Below are 15088 nucleotides of genomic sequence, written 5' to 3'. Positions count from 1 at the left end.
TACACGAATTCAAACATAAAGCTTTAATTAGTTGTACTTATGCACAATTTACTTGTACTTTTGAATTTTAAGTAATATGCATCAATAAACAGCACTTTATGCATAAAAATTGGTTTTTATGAGTTTGTGTCAAATGCTTTATAATATAGTATAGATTAAAGTATAATAGTTAATTAATATAATAAACTCAAAGTATAAAAAATTAATATATTTTTATTTTTTAGACTTAATTACGGATTTCGTTCCTATGGTTTATGTGGTTTTACGAAATTGGTCCCTTGAGTAAAGACAAAAAAAAAAAGAACAAAAATCCCGTCAAGGTTAATGGAGGAACTGATGGCCGTTAGAGAGAGGGATCAATTTGTTACGAAACGACATACACGAGTTTTAATATGTAATAAATGAAGTTTAGGGACCATTTTCGTAAAAACTATCAAACCATAGAGATTAATTCCATAATTTACTACTAAAATAAAGTTATCATGACATCAAAATTAGGTTTAGCCCGATCACGTAAGCATAAAGATGGGACTTTTCATGCCGATCTTTTTCTAGAAGATTTTGGTACGATGGAATTTTTAGTTAGGAAAAAAGTCCATCACCATCAATATTAATTGGTTTCATACAAAATCCGTCTCTAAGGACATTATTATATAAGGAGCATTTTTTGCCTTAATCACGGCTTAGGCTAGCAAAGACCTGGGGATCAATCACGGGACCTATCTTGTAATTAGACAAGGTCACTTCACTCCTTACCACTTGAGTTACACGTTACAGGACATGACGGAAATTTTTTGATGCATTGGTTAATAATTTACTAATGATATAAATCTAAGGGTGTCTTTGATGATGATTTTAGTTTGCGGAAAAAAAAGATCTAATAGAAAACAATTATTTAGAAGATGGAATTTGACTGGATAATTTATTGAACAAGTTACAAATAAGAATTAAAATTCAAAATGTTTTAAGACATCATTTCAAATTAGACGTAACTGTTGATCTCCTTTCTTGCACCGACTCTCCATCTAACGTCAGACTCTTGGCATATTATCTGGAAGGCGATTGTTTGGATTGCTTGCTATATGATTTGGAATCAACGCTACAAACGGCTTTTTCAATAGCAAGGGTGTTCAATATATCGACCTTTTTTCAGAATTCAACTCCTATTGTTTCAATGGATCCCGAACCTAACCATTTTGTGGCCCGCATGTTGTGGTGGTCAATTCTTTGATGGTTGGTTTCAAGGGGTTGGTTTTTCTTTTGTGCTCGTGTTTAGTTTTGATCTCGAGTTGCCTTTTGTTTAGTCGGTTTTGCTTAGCTTTGAGGTTCTTTGTTGTTGGCTAGTCTTGTTTTCTGCTTCTCGCAGAATTGTCGGCCGTCCTTTCTTGTATACCCGGTGTTTTGTTTTAAAAATAAAACTTGAAGGTTATTTAATATTTCGATAGGGGAGAGATCAAATGCAAACCACTTAATTTGTACAAACCATGCAAACTTCATTCAACCAATCATAATTTTTCATTTTGTTTATTTTTTGTAATTATGAGAGGTTGATTAATCATTTTTATTGTGGAGGGTGTTAATCATAGATATTATCATCTTCATTATTTTAATTTTACAAAAATACATGAAACAGTTTCATTAATTTTAGAGAAATACATGAAACAATTTCATTAAGTATTATATGAAACAATTTCACAACCATATATGAAACAAATTCATCAAAAAAAGTATTATATGAAACAATTTCACAAGATTAAACCATTTCATGAAAAAAAAATTCATAAGATTAAACAATGAAATCGACAGATGAAAGTGGTTTGCAAGGTTTACACAAATGAAGACGGTTTTCATTTGATCACTACTCTATTTCGATAATTTAGTGAACAATATTATATGTCGTTATTTGTCATATCTTTTATTTTCTAATTATATGTCTTTTTAAAATCATTAATAATCAACAGAGATATTGAATATTATCATAATAAATTTAAGATTTATGTAATTTTGTTTTGTTTCATCATATAATATTATCATAATAAATTAAAATTATAAAATCTTTTCTTCCCCTACAGCAACGATGACCAAAGAGAAGTCCCTTCTTCCTCTGTCAGCGTTTTTAGTTTTGGGGGGTTTTCGATCTCCAACGACAACCAACATTTTTAATTTCGGATTTTTAATTGATTGTTCACATGGTTTCATTTAATTCAACACATTTTTGTTTGATTTGCTTGTTGATTTGGGTTCCAATTGATTCAAAACCAGTTTGATAGCGTTATTACGATTTAGGTTTTATTTGCTGTTTCGATTTAGGATTTTTAGTTTGGTTGATACTTGGTTTCATATGATTCAGACATTCAATTTACTGGTTGATTTGGGTTCAGATTGGGATGAGGCTTTCATATTTGAAGATTTGGGTTTGTTTGTTTTTTCAAATTTGGACATCATTGTGCTCATTAAATTAGATTCTCAGATTTGGATTTAGGTTTAGGTTGTTTGGGAGTGAGGCTTTAGATTTGGGTTCTCAGAGACTCGGACCTGATGTGTGTTTTGGTTTGTTTTCATTTAATTAGATTGGTTTGTTTTGAATCTCGGTGAATATGGCAAGGATCAATATAAAAAGCACAGTAAGGACCAAAAATCTTAGCTAGTATGGAAGGGGAATGACTTTTACTCGATTACTGTTTATCTAAGAGTCACTTAGAGACCATCTATTTTGGTCGAGAAAGTTACTAGATAAGTTAGTGATAAATGGTAACTCTTTATCAGCATGAGTTCTCCTGACAATGGCTTAGGGGCCTTTTACCCAATAAAGGCTGTTATTTAACTAGTCAATTATGACAACGCTAACCCCGTAAGAGTTGTCATCTTTTTGCCCGGTAAGACTATCAGTCCTTACAATCGCATTTCCAAGATGATATTGTAGGTCCTTATCATGTCCATCGGTAAGGTAATTCACCCCGTAAGCATTTACCGTGAAAGCATTAGGTAAACTTCGCCTTAGTTTTTTTACCACAAGGGTGATGCCTGATTGGTTTGAATTTGGCTTCAAAAGTCAAAAGTACCAAGAGGTCACGGGTTCAAATACAAGAAGGAATAAAAATCGTCTTGTGGCCACGGAGGTTCAAATGCGGTGACTTCGGGCTATCTGCAATGCAGGTAGTCGCACTAGGATTAGTCGACTCGTATAGCGGATTGGATATCCAAGTTAAAAAAAAAACTTCGCCTTAGTAACCATCCCCGAATGAATCATTGAAATTAGAGCTCTACTTACAGCCCCTAACAGATATACTAAACCTTCTTTGGTTTGATATATAGATTAAACCCTAAATTTCTGGCTGGTGTGGCTGTGAAGTTAATCAAGAACTTGAAACCTATTCCTACGAGGAGTTTAAACAAAATCATATCGACTGTGACGATTCAAACGGTGTATCAACCAATCCAAGGCACAAACATGTAGTTCAAAAGATTAATCCTCTTAAATGTATCTTGACTTGCAACCAAATCAATCAATTTAAAATGAAAGTAAGCTAGCATTAATCGGTCTATCATCGTCATTCATCAACTAAAATTTGGAAACAAACATAGCAAAACCTGACACCTGAAGCAACTCATCTTTTCCTCAGAATCGGAGCTTCGAGAAGAACCAACGGTTTTTCCCGGTCTTGAAACGCTCCTCCAAACGTGCTTTCGTCTCTTTGCAGGCCGTCACTTTCTTGTCACGCGACTGGAGAGCATCGACCGAGACTACATCCTTGAGATCGACGTCGAGCGTGTACCTCGTCGGCATTATGTGGTTGTAGTTCACAAGCTTGATAAATGCCTTCACACGCGACTTCTTTGCCGTCTTCTTCGCTGAGTCTTTACGTATCACCTTCTTCGGATACTTGGCGATTCCGGCAACAAGGCAGTGGCCGTAAGGACGGTCACGAGTTCCGTCATCGAACTGCTTGACGATCACAGCCTTCCTCCCGGCGAAACGGCCGTTGAGCACCACCACGGCCTTGTTTGGTTTCAAAAACTTCACCATTTTCGCTTCCTCTCCAAATCTGCGTCTCCGCCGCGCTTCTCAAACACGGTATATCAGGGAGATGTGTTTCTAGGGTTTCGGAAATTTGCAAGAGTCACTTTATAGCGTGGTTATTTATCAAACGAGGCCCAACACATTGAAAGAATTACGCATTGCCATTAGGTTTTCTCCAAATTTACAAAAAAAATCATATAAATTTATAAGAAAACGTCAAAACAGCCCACCAATTTTCAATTTGATACTCACTTGGTCCCCGCCCCAAAATACATATCGACAATAAAAATAAATATTTTTTAATTAACTAAATAATAAATTTACATTTAATCATGAGTAGAGTAGTTATGCATATAATTAGAAAGTAAGGTGTCATTTGATTTATTGGAAATTTGGAATCGACCGGAATTTAAAGGAATTGAAAATTGATCAATTATTATTCATGTGTTTAGTTCATTTTTTTTTTATTTTGTTAGGAATTTAAATTCCACCGTTTGTTAGAATGTAAATTCCATGGGTTCTAGCAAAAAGTTTCATCTTGTCATGATGGTTGTCACCACCACTTTCATCGCCGCCAACCCTGTCGTTACCATTGTCAATTTCACTCATTTTATCAGTGTCGTCGTCATCGCCACCATCATTGTTCCTTGCCACTGCCAGTCTGCCACTACTACAACCACTAATATTCAACAAACCAACCAAACAACTTCATATGCTCTTTAACATACTCCATTTCAATTACTATCAACTAAACGCATCGTTAAACCTGGTTCAATATATAACACTTATTCAAGTTTGTAGCATTTAAAAAATATCATATACAAATCACTGACGCAGTGACTTTGAGTTTTGAATGGAGAGTCACGATAAGACCATATGTCATGGTGATTTCCAAGGCAATTACTAAAGTGTCATGTAAGCAAAACTTGTCGAACATGACATGTTTTTTTTATTGGAAGCCATAGTTGTTACATGTATAGTTTCTTGATCAAGGATAAACTATTGGTGATTGTTAATGTGACATAAACATTTTTTACTAATGTGGTAAAGTGTTGTCTAGGAAATTTTGGGTATAATTCTTAAAACGAAATTGTTTTTAATAATTGATAATGTCACATCGTGCTTTTTGATATACTGTCAAATGTTTATTAAAAATATGTGAATAATTTATTAAATGAGAATTTAGTTATTAAAAAAACAAACAAATAGTTTGATTATCGATTAATATTGTTAGAACTTTTTAATTATTAAATTACTAGAAGGGTACTCGTGCAATGCAATTAGATATATTTTGATTTTAATATTTCGTTTTATTCCGTCTCTGTGAATGTTTTAATACGGTTTTTATGTGGTTTTGAGAAATAAATAATGATTTTATTTTTGAATAAAATACAAATTTGAAAATATCATAAAATTTCGAAAATAAATATATCAATATTAGTATCAAATTAACTATTTAAAAGTTCTTGTTTTTGTGTAATTTCTTTAATTTAATTTTTTATTATAATCTAAGTTAGATCTAATAACGAAGTAATTTATTTTTGTTTTAATAATTTTTTTATAGGGATAATAATTAAGTAATTTGTTAGAACTCAATGATTATCCTAATTATATTTTAGATTTTGATATTTAAAATGAGATGTTTATCCAATATTTGATTATGTTTATCTGCAGCTAGTTACACGAATTCAAATATGAAGTTTTAATAAGTTGTACTTATGCACAGTTTACTTGTAATATTAAATTTTAAGTAATATGCATCAATAAACAGTACTTCGTGCATAAAAAATTGTTTTTAAGAATTTCTATCAAATGTTTTTATAATATAGTATAGATAAATTAAACATTATTTTAATACCTAAACAAATATTTAAAATTACAAAAAATAAAAACGACACACACACACACGTGCGTACACGTGCACACACACACGTACATATATATATATATATATATATATATATATATCTACCATTGATCACCTTAACACTCATTTGGATCTTTAATCATTTGTAATATCACTCTCACTCTTATAAATTGTGCTTCTCACATTCTCACCATAACTTCCATTTTACACATATATAATATAATAAAATTATAAACCTATTATATTACACATAACATAATTAATAATACACCACAAAAGGTACATTATCATTCGGTTAAGTTTTTTAACGTTAATCTGATAACATGAATAATGATGTTAATTTTACTACAAGTACGCCTTAAATTTCTAAAATTTTTCTTCCCAAGTATGCAAACTATATCCATTATCACTTAGAAATGCGTAATAAGCCAATAAATAATTGTTTACAATTAGATATGGTGGCAAATAATCGTGTGTGAATGAGAGTTAAAGTGATAATCGTAAGAGGGGATTTAGACCATTGATCACATTTAATCTCAATGCCACCAATGTATCGTGCTTGATACATAAATTGATTTAGTGCATCTCATCTCGGTGTATTTAATTATAATGTGCATCTAAGATGCATATTTTTTTCTTACAGTTTCTTACTTTAACTTTCATTCTCATCGGAACCCAACGCTAAATATGGTTGAGGATATCTGACAAAGATTCAAAAAGAAATTGATGATTACTATAATTGATTACTATATGTTTTACCGTGTATTTATAAAATCAACAAGTATTATATAAATTATTTCACAATAAATTAGAAAATAAATCATTTGTTTTAAATTATAATTAGAATGATACTCGCACAATGCAACGAGATACATGTTGATTTCGTGTTTCATTTTATTTATTTATTTTGTCTCAATCAGTGTTATAACACGGTTTTATCTGGTTATGAGAAAATCGATAATGTATTTATTTTTTAATAAAATATAAATATGAAGATATCATCAAAAACTGAAGGAAAAAAAATAATATCAGTACCAAATTAACTATTTAAAATTTCTCATTTTTTTTGTGTATTTAACCCGTTTTTTATTTTTGGTTTAATAATATAATTTTTTATAAATATAATAATTATGTATTTTGTTATAACTCAATGATTATCCTAATTATATTTTAGATTTTTTTATATTTAAAGTGATATGTTTATTCTCTAATTTATTATGCTTATTTGCAGTTGGTTACACGAATTCAAACATGAAGCTTTAATAAGTTGTACTTACACATAATTTACTTGTCATATTGAATTTTAAGTAATATGCATTAACAAACAATACTTCATACATAAAAATGGTTTTTAAAAGTTTTTATCAAATACTTTATAATATAATATAGATAAAAAATATTTTCATTATTGTTTGTTGCTATCGGATTGAAACATAGTTTTTGATATTAATATGATAATTTCAAGGTAACCGCTAAATCATTACAATTGGGATAATAGAAATTGTATTAGAATGTTACAAGGTTAACTATTAAAACTAAATAAATTTATTTTTATTTAAATTATTATAAAATTAAACAAACTATAAAATTAATATATTTTTTAGACTTGTGTAATGGAGTATTGTTTCTTATTTTATTTTCTCTTTGTTAATAGTTTTTTTTTTTAATAAAAAGAAATTGTATTAAAATGAAAGTGATTTTGTTTTGATTTATATTTAGGAGAACAACTTTTAAAATTATCATTAAACGATCTCAAGGAAACTTTACGTTTATTTTAGCGTCTGTTTGATTATTAGCATGGCAACGGTTATCCTTAAAATGACGTGGCGGTTTTTTTAAAAGTTACATAATATCCCTATCATCTGTAAAATAAAACATGGCCTCCTCATCCACCTCAATTGTTGGCCATCGTTCTTCGGCCATCTTTTACACATTTTCCAACCATGGATCCTTCACCATCTAAACCGCTCCACTTATGGTTTTCGTTGATTTCTTAGATGAAACCCCACACGAAACAAAACAGAACCCATAAGAATCATCAGAAGGTTTACATAAACTATTCTCTTTAACAATCTACTACAATCTCTATTGATAAGTCTCGAAACCACTCAGGAAAACCGAATATTTACATCAAAAAAGACCTTCGGGTCATGGAATAAAGAATATGGAGGAGGAAAGCACATGGTTGAATTTAGTTGCAAGATGACGATGGAAGTGCAGGACCAGAGTTGTAGACTCCTTGGATATACGACACGTCATATTTTTAGATTTATTCTTTTTAATTTTAAATACGATATGTAACATTATTTGACATTTATTTAGGTCAAGTCATCACTAGCAGGTCATTTGGCTAACCATTTCCGTAAATAAAACCTTAAATGATTATTCTAAAAATTGGTTTCATCTTAATGCAATTTTTCCTTTTTTTTATTTTATAAAGAAGTTTGTTAACATTTTTAACAGATTCTTCAAAATAGAGAATCAAAAGTAAAAAAATCTCAATAAAAATGGGTTATCTCCAACAACTTCATTATGTAGATTACAAAATTAATTATCTATATTATATTATAAAACATTTGACAAAAACTGCTAAAAACCATTTTTTATGTACGAAGTACTGTACATTGATGCATGTTACTTAAAATTGAAGATTACAAGTAAATTATGCATAAGTACAACTTATTAAAGCTCCATGTTTGAATTCATGTAACTAACTGCGGATAAACATAATCAAATATATAGAAGATAAACATCTCATTTTAAAATATAAAAAATCTAAAATATAATTACGATAATTATCGAGTTCTAACAAAATAATTAATTATTATCTTTATCAGAAAATTATATTATTAAACCAAATATAAATTACTTCGTTATTGAACCTGAATTAAATTATAATAAAAAAATTAAATTAAAAAATTACACAAAATATTTGAATTTTAAATAGTTAATTTGATACTAGTATTGATATATTTTTATCAAATTTTTATGATATCTTCAAATTTATATTTTATTCAAAAATAAAAACTGTTTTTTTTTTCAAAATCACATAAGATCATACTATAACATCGACTGAGATAAGAATAAAATGAAATATTAAAATCAAGATATATCTCGCTGCATTACGCGAGTATCCTTCTAATATTAATAAAATATTTCTTATTTATTTAATTTCAAGAATTCTTATTGATAAAAAGAATAAAAAATCACCTGTCTTTCTTAAATAATCATTTTAAAAGAATTTTTTAAATTAAAAAAATTCGTTAATTTATTTTTCACACTTTGGAGAAGATGTTCTTAGACAATCTATTGAAATATTGTTAATCGATCTGCAATATAATTCAGATGGAGTCTATCCCACGACAATTTTGTTTTAGAAAATAAATTCAAGTGACACGTTACATTCACAGCTTGTTTTGAAACTGGCGCTTACGATTGGTTTGGTGGCTTAACGAACTCCCCGTTTATTGTAGCCCCAAAACAAGTGTAGGGTTTTATGGGAAGAAGATGATTCTCACTCCAACAATCTCTAGGCTCACTGATTCAACTCACCATCGACTACTCCAACTCGTTAAGACTGCTCTTATCAAGATTTTCGTCTCTCCTTACGCCACTGTCTGTAATCTCTCTCTCTCTCTCTCTCTCTCTCTCTTCAAACACACTATTATCTGTTTCTGTTACTTTTACGTTAAAATTGGTTTCTTTTTAAGGTGTGTGATTTGTATTGCGGAGGAGTACCGGATGAAGACAAGTGGGACGAAGCTCAAATCGGCCACTTCATTGGAATTGGTAATTTCAAATTAAATCAACAACCTTCCTCTCTTTTAGTGACTGATTCAGAGTTTGTACGTGTATGAACTTGTTAACTCGTTCGTTTTAGAAAATGAGAGATAGGGTTTGTGGTTGAATGAATCCTTTTAGAGACTTTAGTTTTGTATATCTCGAGATGGGACTAAATTTTTAGTGTTCAAAATTAAAGAAAACCATGTGAATTTGGTATTTGAAGCAATAACCATAAATTCTCTTGAATAGAAGTAGTAATTATTTTGTTCAAGAATTATTTAGAGTTTTGATATTTTTAGGTGGTTTAAGTTTGTTGTAGGATTAACTATTTCATGGAGATTATCTACTTCCAGCTTATCTTTGTTGTCATCTTTCTTTTTTGTTTTTGAAGTGGATGTTATAGTGTGATTTATCTTCAGATGAAGATATTAATTACCTTTCGTATTTGTTTACTTGCTGGGAAGTGGGAATGAGATCTTTATGTTGGCAGATGAAGCGTCATCTGGAGTTAGAGAAGTTCGAGAAGCATGGGAGAGTCGGCGCAAGACTTACACTTCAGAGTTTTACGAGCTTGATCCCTGCATTGTGAGTCCTTTTGTTTGTATTTAGACATGAATAATTTTGTTGATGTATGCATCTAACTTATCCATCATTGTTATAAATTTGTTTGACATGAGTTCAAAAGCAGTGAAAACATATATGTTTTTGGAAATAGGTTGCAGCCAAAAGTTCATTTATTTGCATTGTATTTTGCGTATGTCATGTATAAATAGTTTAAATTCTCATTTAAGCATTTCCGACTTTGTATTTTGTCCACTGATGGATGTTGATCGTCTTCAGGAAAACTTGGAAGCAAATTTGGGGGACAAGGGAAATACAGCTGATATTGTTTGTTGCATGCAACATTTGCAGGTCTGAGTCCATTGTTTGTATTAATATTTGAACCTACCTCTTATATAACCAGTGAATTTGGAATTTTGTTCTACTAGTTCTGTTTTGAAACTGAGGAGAAAGTAAGAAGACTTCTGCAGAATGTATCATCTTTGTTGAAACCAGGGGGTTATCTTATGGGTATTACTCTGGACTCATCTACTATATGGTAAGGTACCGTGTTTTTGGCAGTTGTCTTCTCCAATATTTATTCATAATCCGTGTTATATACATATTCATATTCCATGTCCATGTTTTGAGTATGAATCCATGCAGCTAAATGACTTTGCAGGGCTAAGTATCAGAAAAATGTAGAGGCGTACCACAACAGGAGTGGTGGCATGAAGCCCAACCTTGTTCCAAATTGCATTCGATCAGACAACTATATGATCACTTTTGAAGTTGAAGAAGAGAAGTATAAGAAAATATCCAATATACTATATTTCTTGTAAAATATAACTAAACACATGAATTTATCTTTGTTATACGGTAAATTGCAGGTTTCCTTTTTTTGGGAAAAAGTACCAGCTGAAGTTTGCAAATGATGCTTCTGCTGAAACACATTGCTTGGTACATTTTCCAAGCTTGATCAGGTTGAGATGTTGACTTTTCAGTTCAAATTATATGTGGTGCTACAGTTCTTTGTTAACATTGTGTTTTTTTGGAGACATGAACTTCAGTAGATTTAGTTTAGGTTACAACTTATCAGCAAGACAAGATTTTTGCCCTGTAAACCTCCACAATTAGACCCCCAAAATTATGATGGTACTTTAAAGAAACCTCCTTCATTTAGGCGCTAGTTCCTGTGACTGTGAAACCCCCTTGATGACATATTTCTTATCTTTTTTTGGGGTGATCTAGATAGTTAACCCTTCTTATGTATTCTGCTTCTGGATAGTCTCTTACCCCCAGTCTTCTCTCCTCTCTCATAAAACTACTCTCTTGGTTTTAATATTTTACATCTTTTTCCAAAACACTGAAGATTAAAAAAATAGTATACCTTTCATTAAACAAGAGCTATGCTTAGATTCTGACCTAGTACCATATAAAAACAAAGTTTATATGGTTTTCTTACTACTACACTTCCCAATCTGTTTTACAATGCTATCAAGGTTCTGGAAATGGGAATACTGTCTTAGGTGCACACTGATGTACATTGCTTTCAAGTATCTACCTGCCTCCTTGGAGGGTTGTTTTAGAAAGAAAAACAAATGAAGTTCAAGGAAGGAAAAGCCGTTGGCATTGTTGACGACGGATCAGATAGGTGTTTATGTAGCATGTGAGTGGTATTGGTGTAGGTGGTGCAGCGGAATGTAGTGATCTCTCTGCCTCTCTGTTTTTATAGCAGCTCGTTTGGAGATAAATAATTTTCATGAGAAGAGAGATTAAAATATAAAATAGCACAAACAATCAAATGAAAAATAGATAGAACAATATCAGGATGTCAAGGGACATTATAGACATTGAAACAGTAAAGTGGGACCTAGATGTGAATTTTAGAGCGTTCAAATTCTCAAAGCGTTCAGGGAAATTGTGGGGGGTCAAATATGAAGTAATGCCACAATACAGGGGGTCTAGTTATAATATATTCTTAATACCAGTTCTTACCCTTTATATCTATGTGTGTTGATCTGTTTAGTTGAAACATGTTGATACCTGTAGTCTATGCTAGTTGACATCCAAAATTTCCCTAATTAATGTTTATGACATGTTACCAGGTTGGCCAGAGAAGCTGGTCTTGAGTATGTGGAGATACAAAACTTGCTGGAATTTTACGACGATAATAGGTGAATAGGTCTTTGTGGGAATTTTACAACGATAACAGTGTCTGTTTTTTTATAAAGGTTGATGTTTCTCATTTTACCCTGTTATATCAGAGCACAATTTTCCGGGATGCTGCTAGAAGCAGGTCATGGTCTTGTGGACCCCAGAGGGAGGCTCTTACCAAAGTTCTATGATGTACTAGGTTGTGCGTCCGTTTCATTTTCCTTTCATTGTATGGTTGTTTTCCAAAAGAGCCCACATGCCTCAAACTTGGATGTTTGTTTATTTATGTCTTCTCCTTTTCTTTCCTTTTGTTTGTTCTTCACTATGCTCACACTTTTGCAGGTTTGTATACTACATTCATATTTCAAAAGCCCGACCCTGATGTCGCCCCTCCGCTTATGACCCCAATATTGCATGATGCAACCGAAATCCTTGATGAGGCAAGTTTTAATAACTATATATTTGACACATGTTTGATGCCTCAAATTCCATATAATTGGCTGTGAAGCAGTTCTGATTTTAAATCTGAATAATTCCCACCTCTGAAATTGCTATAATGTGTATATGCACATGAAGGAAGATCTTTTTCATATTACTTGAACATCATTCATATCGAATAATTATTACAGTTATGTCGAATCCATGATCACTCTTCACACGACCCTCCAACTAAAAGTTTAGTAATTACTGACATAATGGGAGGATGTCTGATCTTTTTCTAAAATGACGCCAATATTACAAATTTCCAAGTACATTCATGCAATACTATGTGCTTGGATAGAGTAAGCACTATAAAGGGAGACCATATCTCTGCACACAGCCTTTTTCTTGCACTTTCAAGAGAAACCATTTTGCGACTTGAATCATATGACCTTCCTGTCATAAAGGAGTGCCTAGAAACTATGTACTATGCACTTCAAGTAAAAGGAAAATTTGGATTTATATTAGGGTGCATCAGATTCACATTGTAATTTAAGATAAAAACAAAGTAGGTAGATAGTAGAATGGTAGTTTTAAGCTAGTGAGTAGTGCTTATACATTTAGACGCATCCTCCATTAGATTGAAATGCAGTGATGCAAACCGAATGGATACTACAGAATTGGAGATATGATTCGTATCAACTACAACAATTAAACAGTTACAATTGATTTCCAGGCACTTCGAAACTGTCGGATGTCTCCAAGGCTCTCGCCCAAAACACACATAAACTGACGATGCCTTTCTAACCGCTGGCTCCCTTTATTTATATTGCCTAAAGCATGTACTCATGCATTTTACACTTGTACCATAGTCTACTCTATTTGACTTATTTACTAAAATACCCAAGGTATAACATGCAGCTGCACCATGCCAGTGCTAGAAAGGAATCTAGAAGAAAATTTGACTGTTTTCTTTTTCTTAAAGCACCTCAAACATTGCCAAATTTTGGGGGCAAAGACAGTATAATATATGCATAGTTGTTAATTCTTATATTTGTTTCAATTTTCTCCAAAAGAATTTATATAATAAACACCTTAACATTTTTGATGCCCAACCAAATGGCGAATGGCCTGGCAGCATCTGGGTTACTGGTGGATCCCAACCTTACCTATTTGGAGGTCAAAGGTTCAACGTCAGAAAAAGTGAGGGGTGTGTGTGAGTTTTGCCATATAAAAATATTATATACTTCAAAAAACATCATCAACCCAGATACTGTCTGATATTTAAGAACACTGAAGCTACCTGAATTTGCAAGTTGAGACAAGGCTAGCAGTATTTTCGACCCTTGAATTGAATAAATCACAAAAGTAGAATTTATTTACTTTTCCAACTCGTTATATCTGTGTTTCTTGATTTTTGTTTCAGAGGGACTGGCAAGGTAGCGTGTGGAGGGACGAAGAGAAAGTTGGACCGTCTCATACTGAATCAACTTTCAGCTTGGGCAAGATAACGGAACAGAAAGGGATATTAGGTCCTGGACCTGAAGGCTTACGTTTCTCGGAAGCTCTCTAACCTTCTTCATGGTGCTCAACTAATATAACCACTTCATGTATGCATTTGTGATTAACAACTAAACGACATAATCTTAGAGGATTGCATTTTATGTTGTTCACTAGGCCTCTCTTCTTGAGCTTAAAAGGTACTGTTTTTTCTGGAAAAAATGACTTCCCTGATTATTTTGTACATAAATAAACACTTCATTTTTTTCAGGGATTAGCTTAAAATTGCATTTTGAGTTTGAAATTTAAACATTTAAATGAGTTTAACTTTGATGTTCTCTTTTGGGTCGATTTTGAAGTATATGCTATTATTATAAACGCTAAAATTTACTACATACATGTGATGAGACTTGATCTCTTGAGCTTCGTAACGTTGGGTTACCCTTGGATTGTGTTGGGTTGATTGTTGTTTCTTTTGGCAGTGTTGGTGTTAAAACCATGTCATTCTATGTCAACCAACTACAGAGTGGATAGAAGCTCAAATTTTTACAATACGATCCCGTCAAGTACGTAGATGATGAATGTACACACATGCCATAACGTTAGCAGTCATACCATGGTATCGATGTCCCGGCTCTCGAGTGCATTCACGAATGTGTCTGATAAAAAAGAATTTCATGAAGCAACTATATAACCATCCTATTAATCGGGTCCAATTTTTCTTCGAGTCGTTTTACCAGGAAACAATTAGGTGTGCGCCAAAGCCCGGAAGGTTGATAAATTGGAGAATTTTCACTTTA

General features: G+C 32.0%; 2 protein-coding genes across 2 annotated transcripts; one reads left to right on the top strand and one right to left on the bottom strand.

Moving 5' to 3' along the window:
* Positions 1–3441: 3441 nt before the first annotated feature.
* On the bottom strand, positions 3442–4090 carry LOC112520832 (60S ribosomal protein L27). The gene has a single exon (XM_025129440.1). The coding sequence runs from the start codon at positions 4025–4027 to the stop codon at positions 3620–3622; it is 408 nt and encodes a 135-aa protein (XP_024985208.1). The 5' UTR covers positions 4028–4090; the 3' UTR covers positions 3442–3619.
* Positions 4091–9297: 5207 nt separating this feature from the next.
* LOC112500824 (mRNA cap guanine-N7 methyltransferase 2) lies at positions 9298–14556 on the top strand. Its single transcript, XM_025104421.1, has 11 exons — positions 9298–9503; positions 9599–9677; positions 10162–10256; positions 10512–10583; positions 10661–10770; positions 10894–11016; positions 11102–11194; positions 12320–12388; positions 12479–12567; positions 12711–12808; positions 14215–14556. Exons 1-11 carry the CDS (start codon positions 9396–9398, stop codon positions 14359–14361), a joined length of 1083 nt encoding a protein of 360 aa, XP_024960189.1. The 5' UTR covers positions 9298–9395; the 3' UTR covers positions 14362–14556.
* The last annotated feature ends 532 nt before the right edge of the window (positions 14557–15088 follow it).

Source organism: Cynara cardunculus (assembly GCF_001531365.2).
Source record: "Cynara cardunculus var. scolymus isolate 2C chromosome LG 1, CcrdV1, whole genome shotgun sequence".
Taxonomy (NCBI): Eukaryota; Viridiplantae; Streptophyta; class Magnoliopsida; order Asterales; family Asteraceae; genus Cynara; species Cynara cardunculus.
This window is presented reverse-complemented; position numbering and strand designations above follow the sequence as displayed.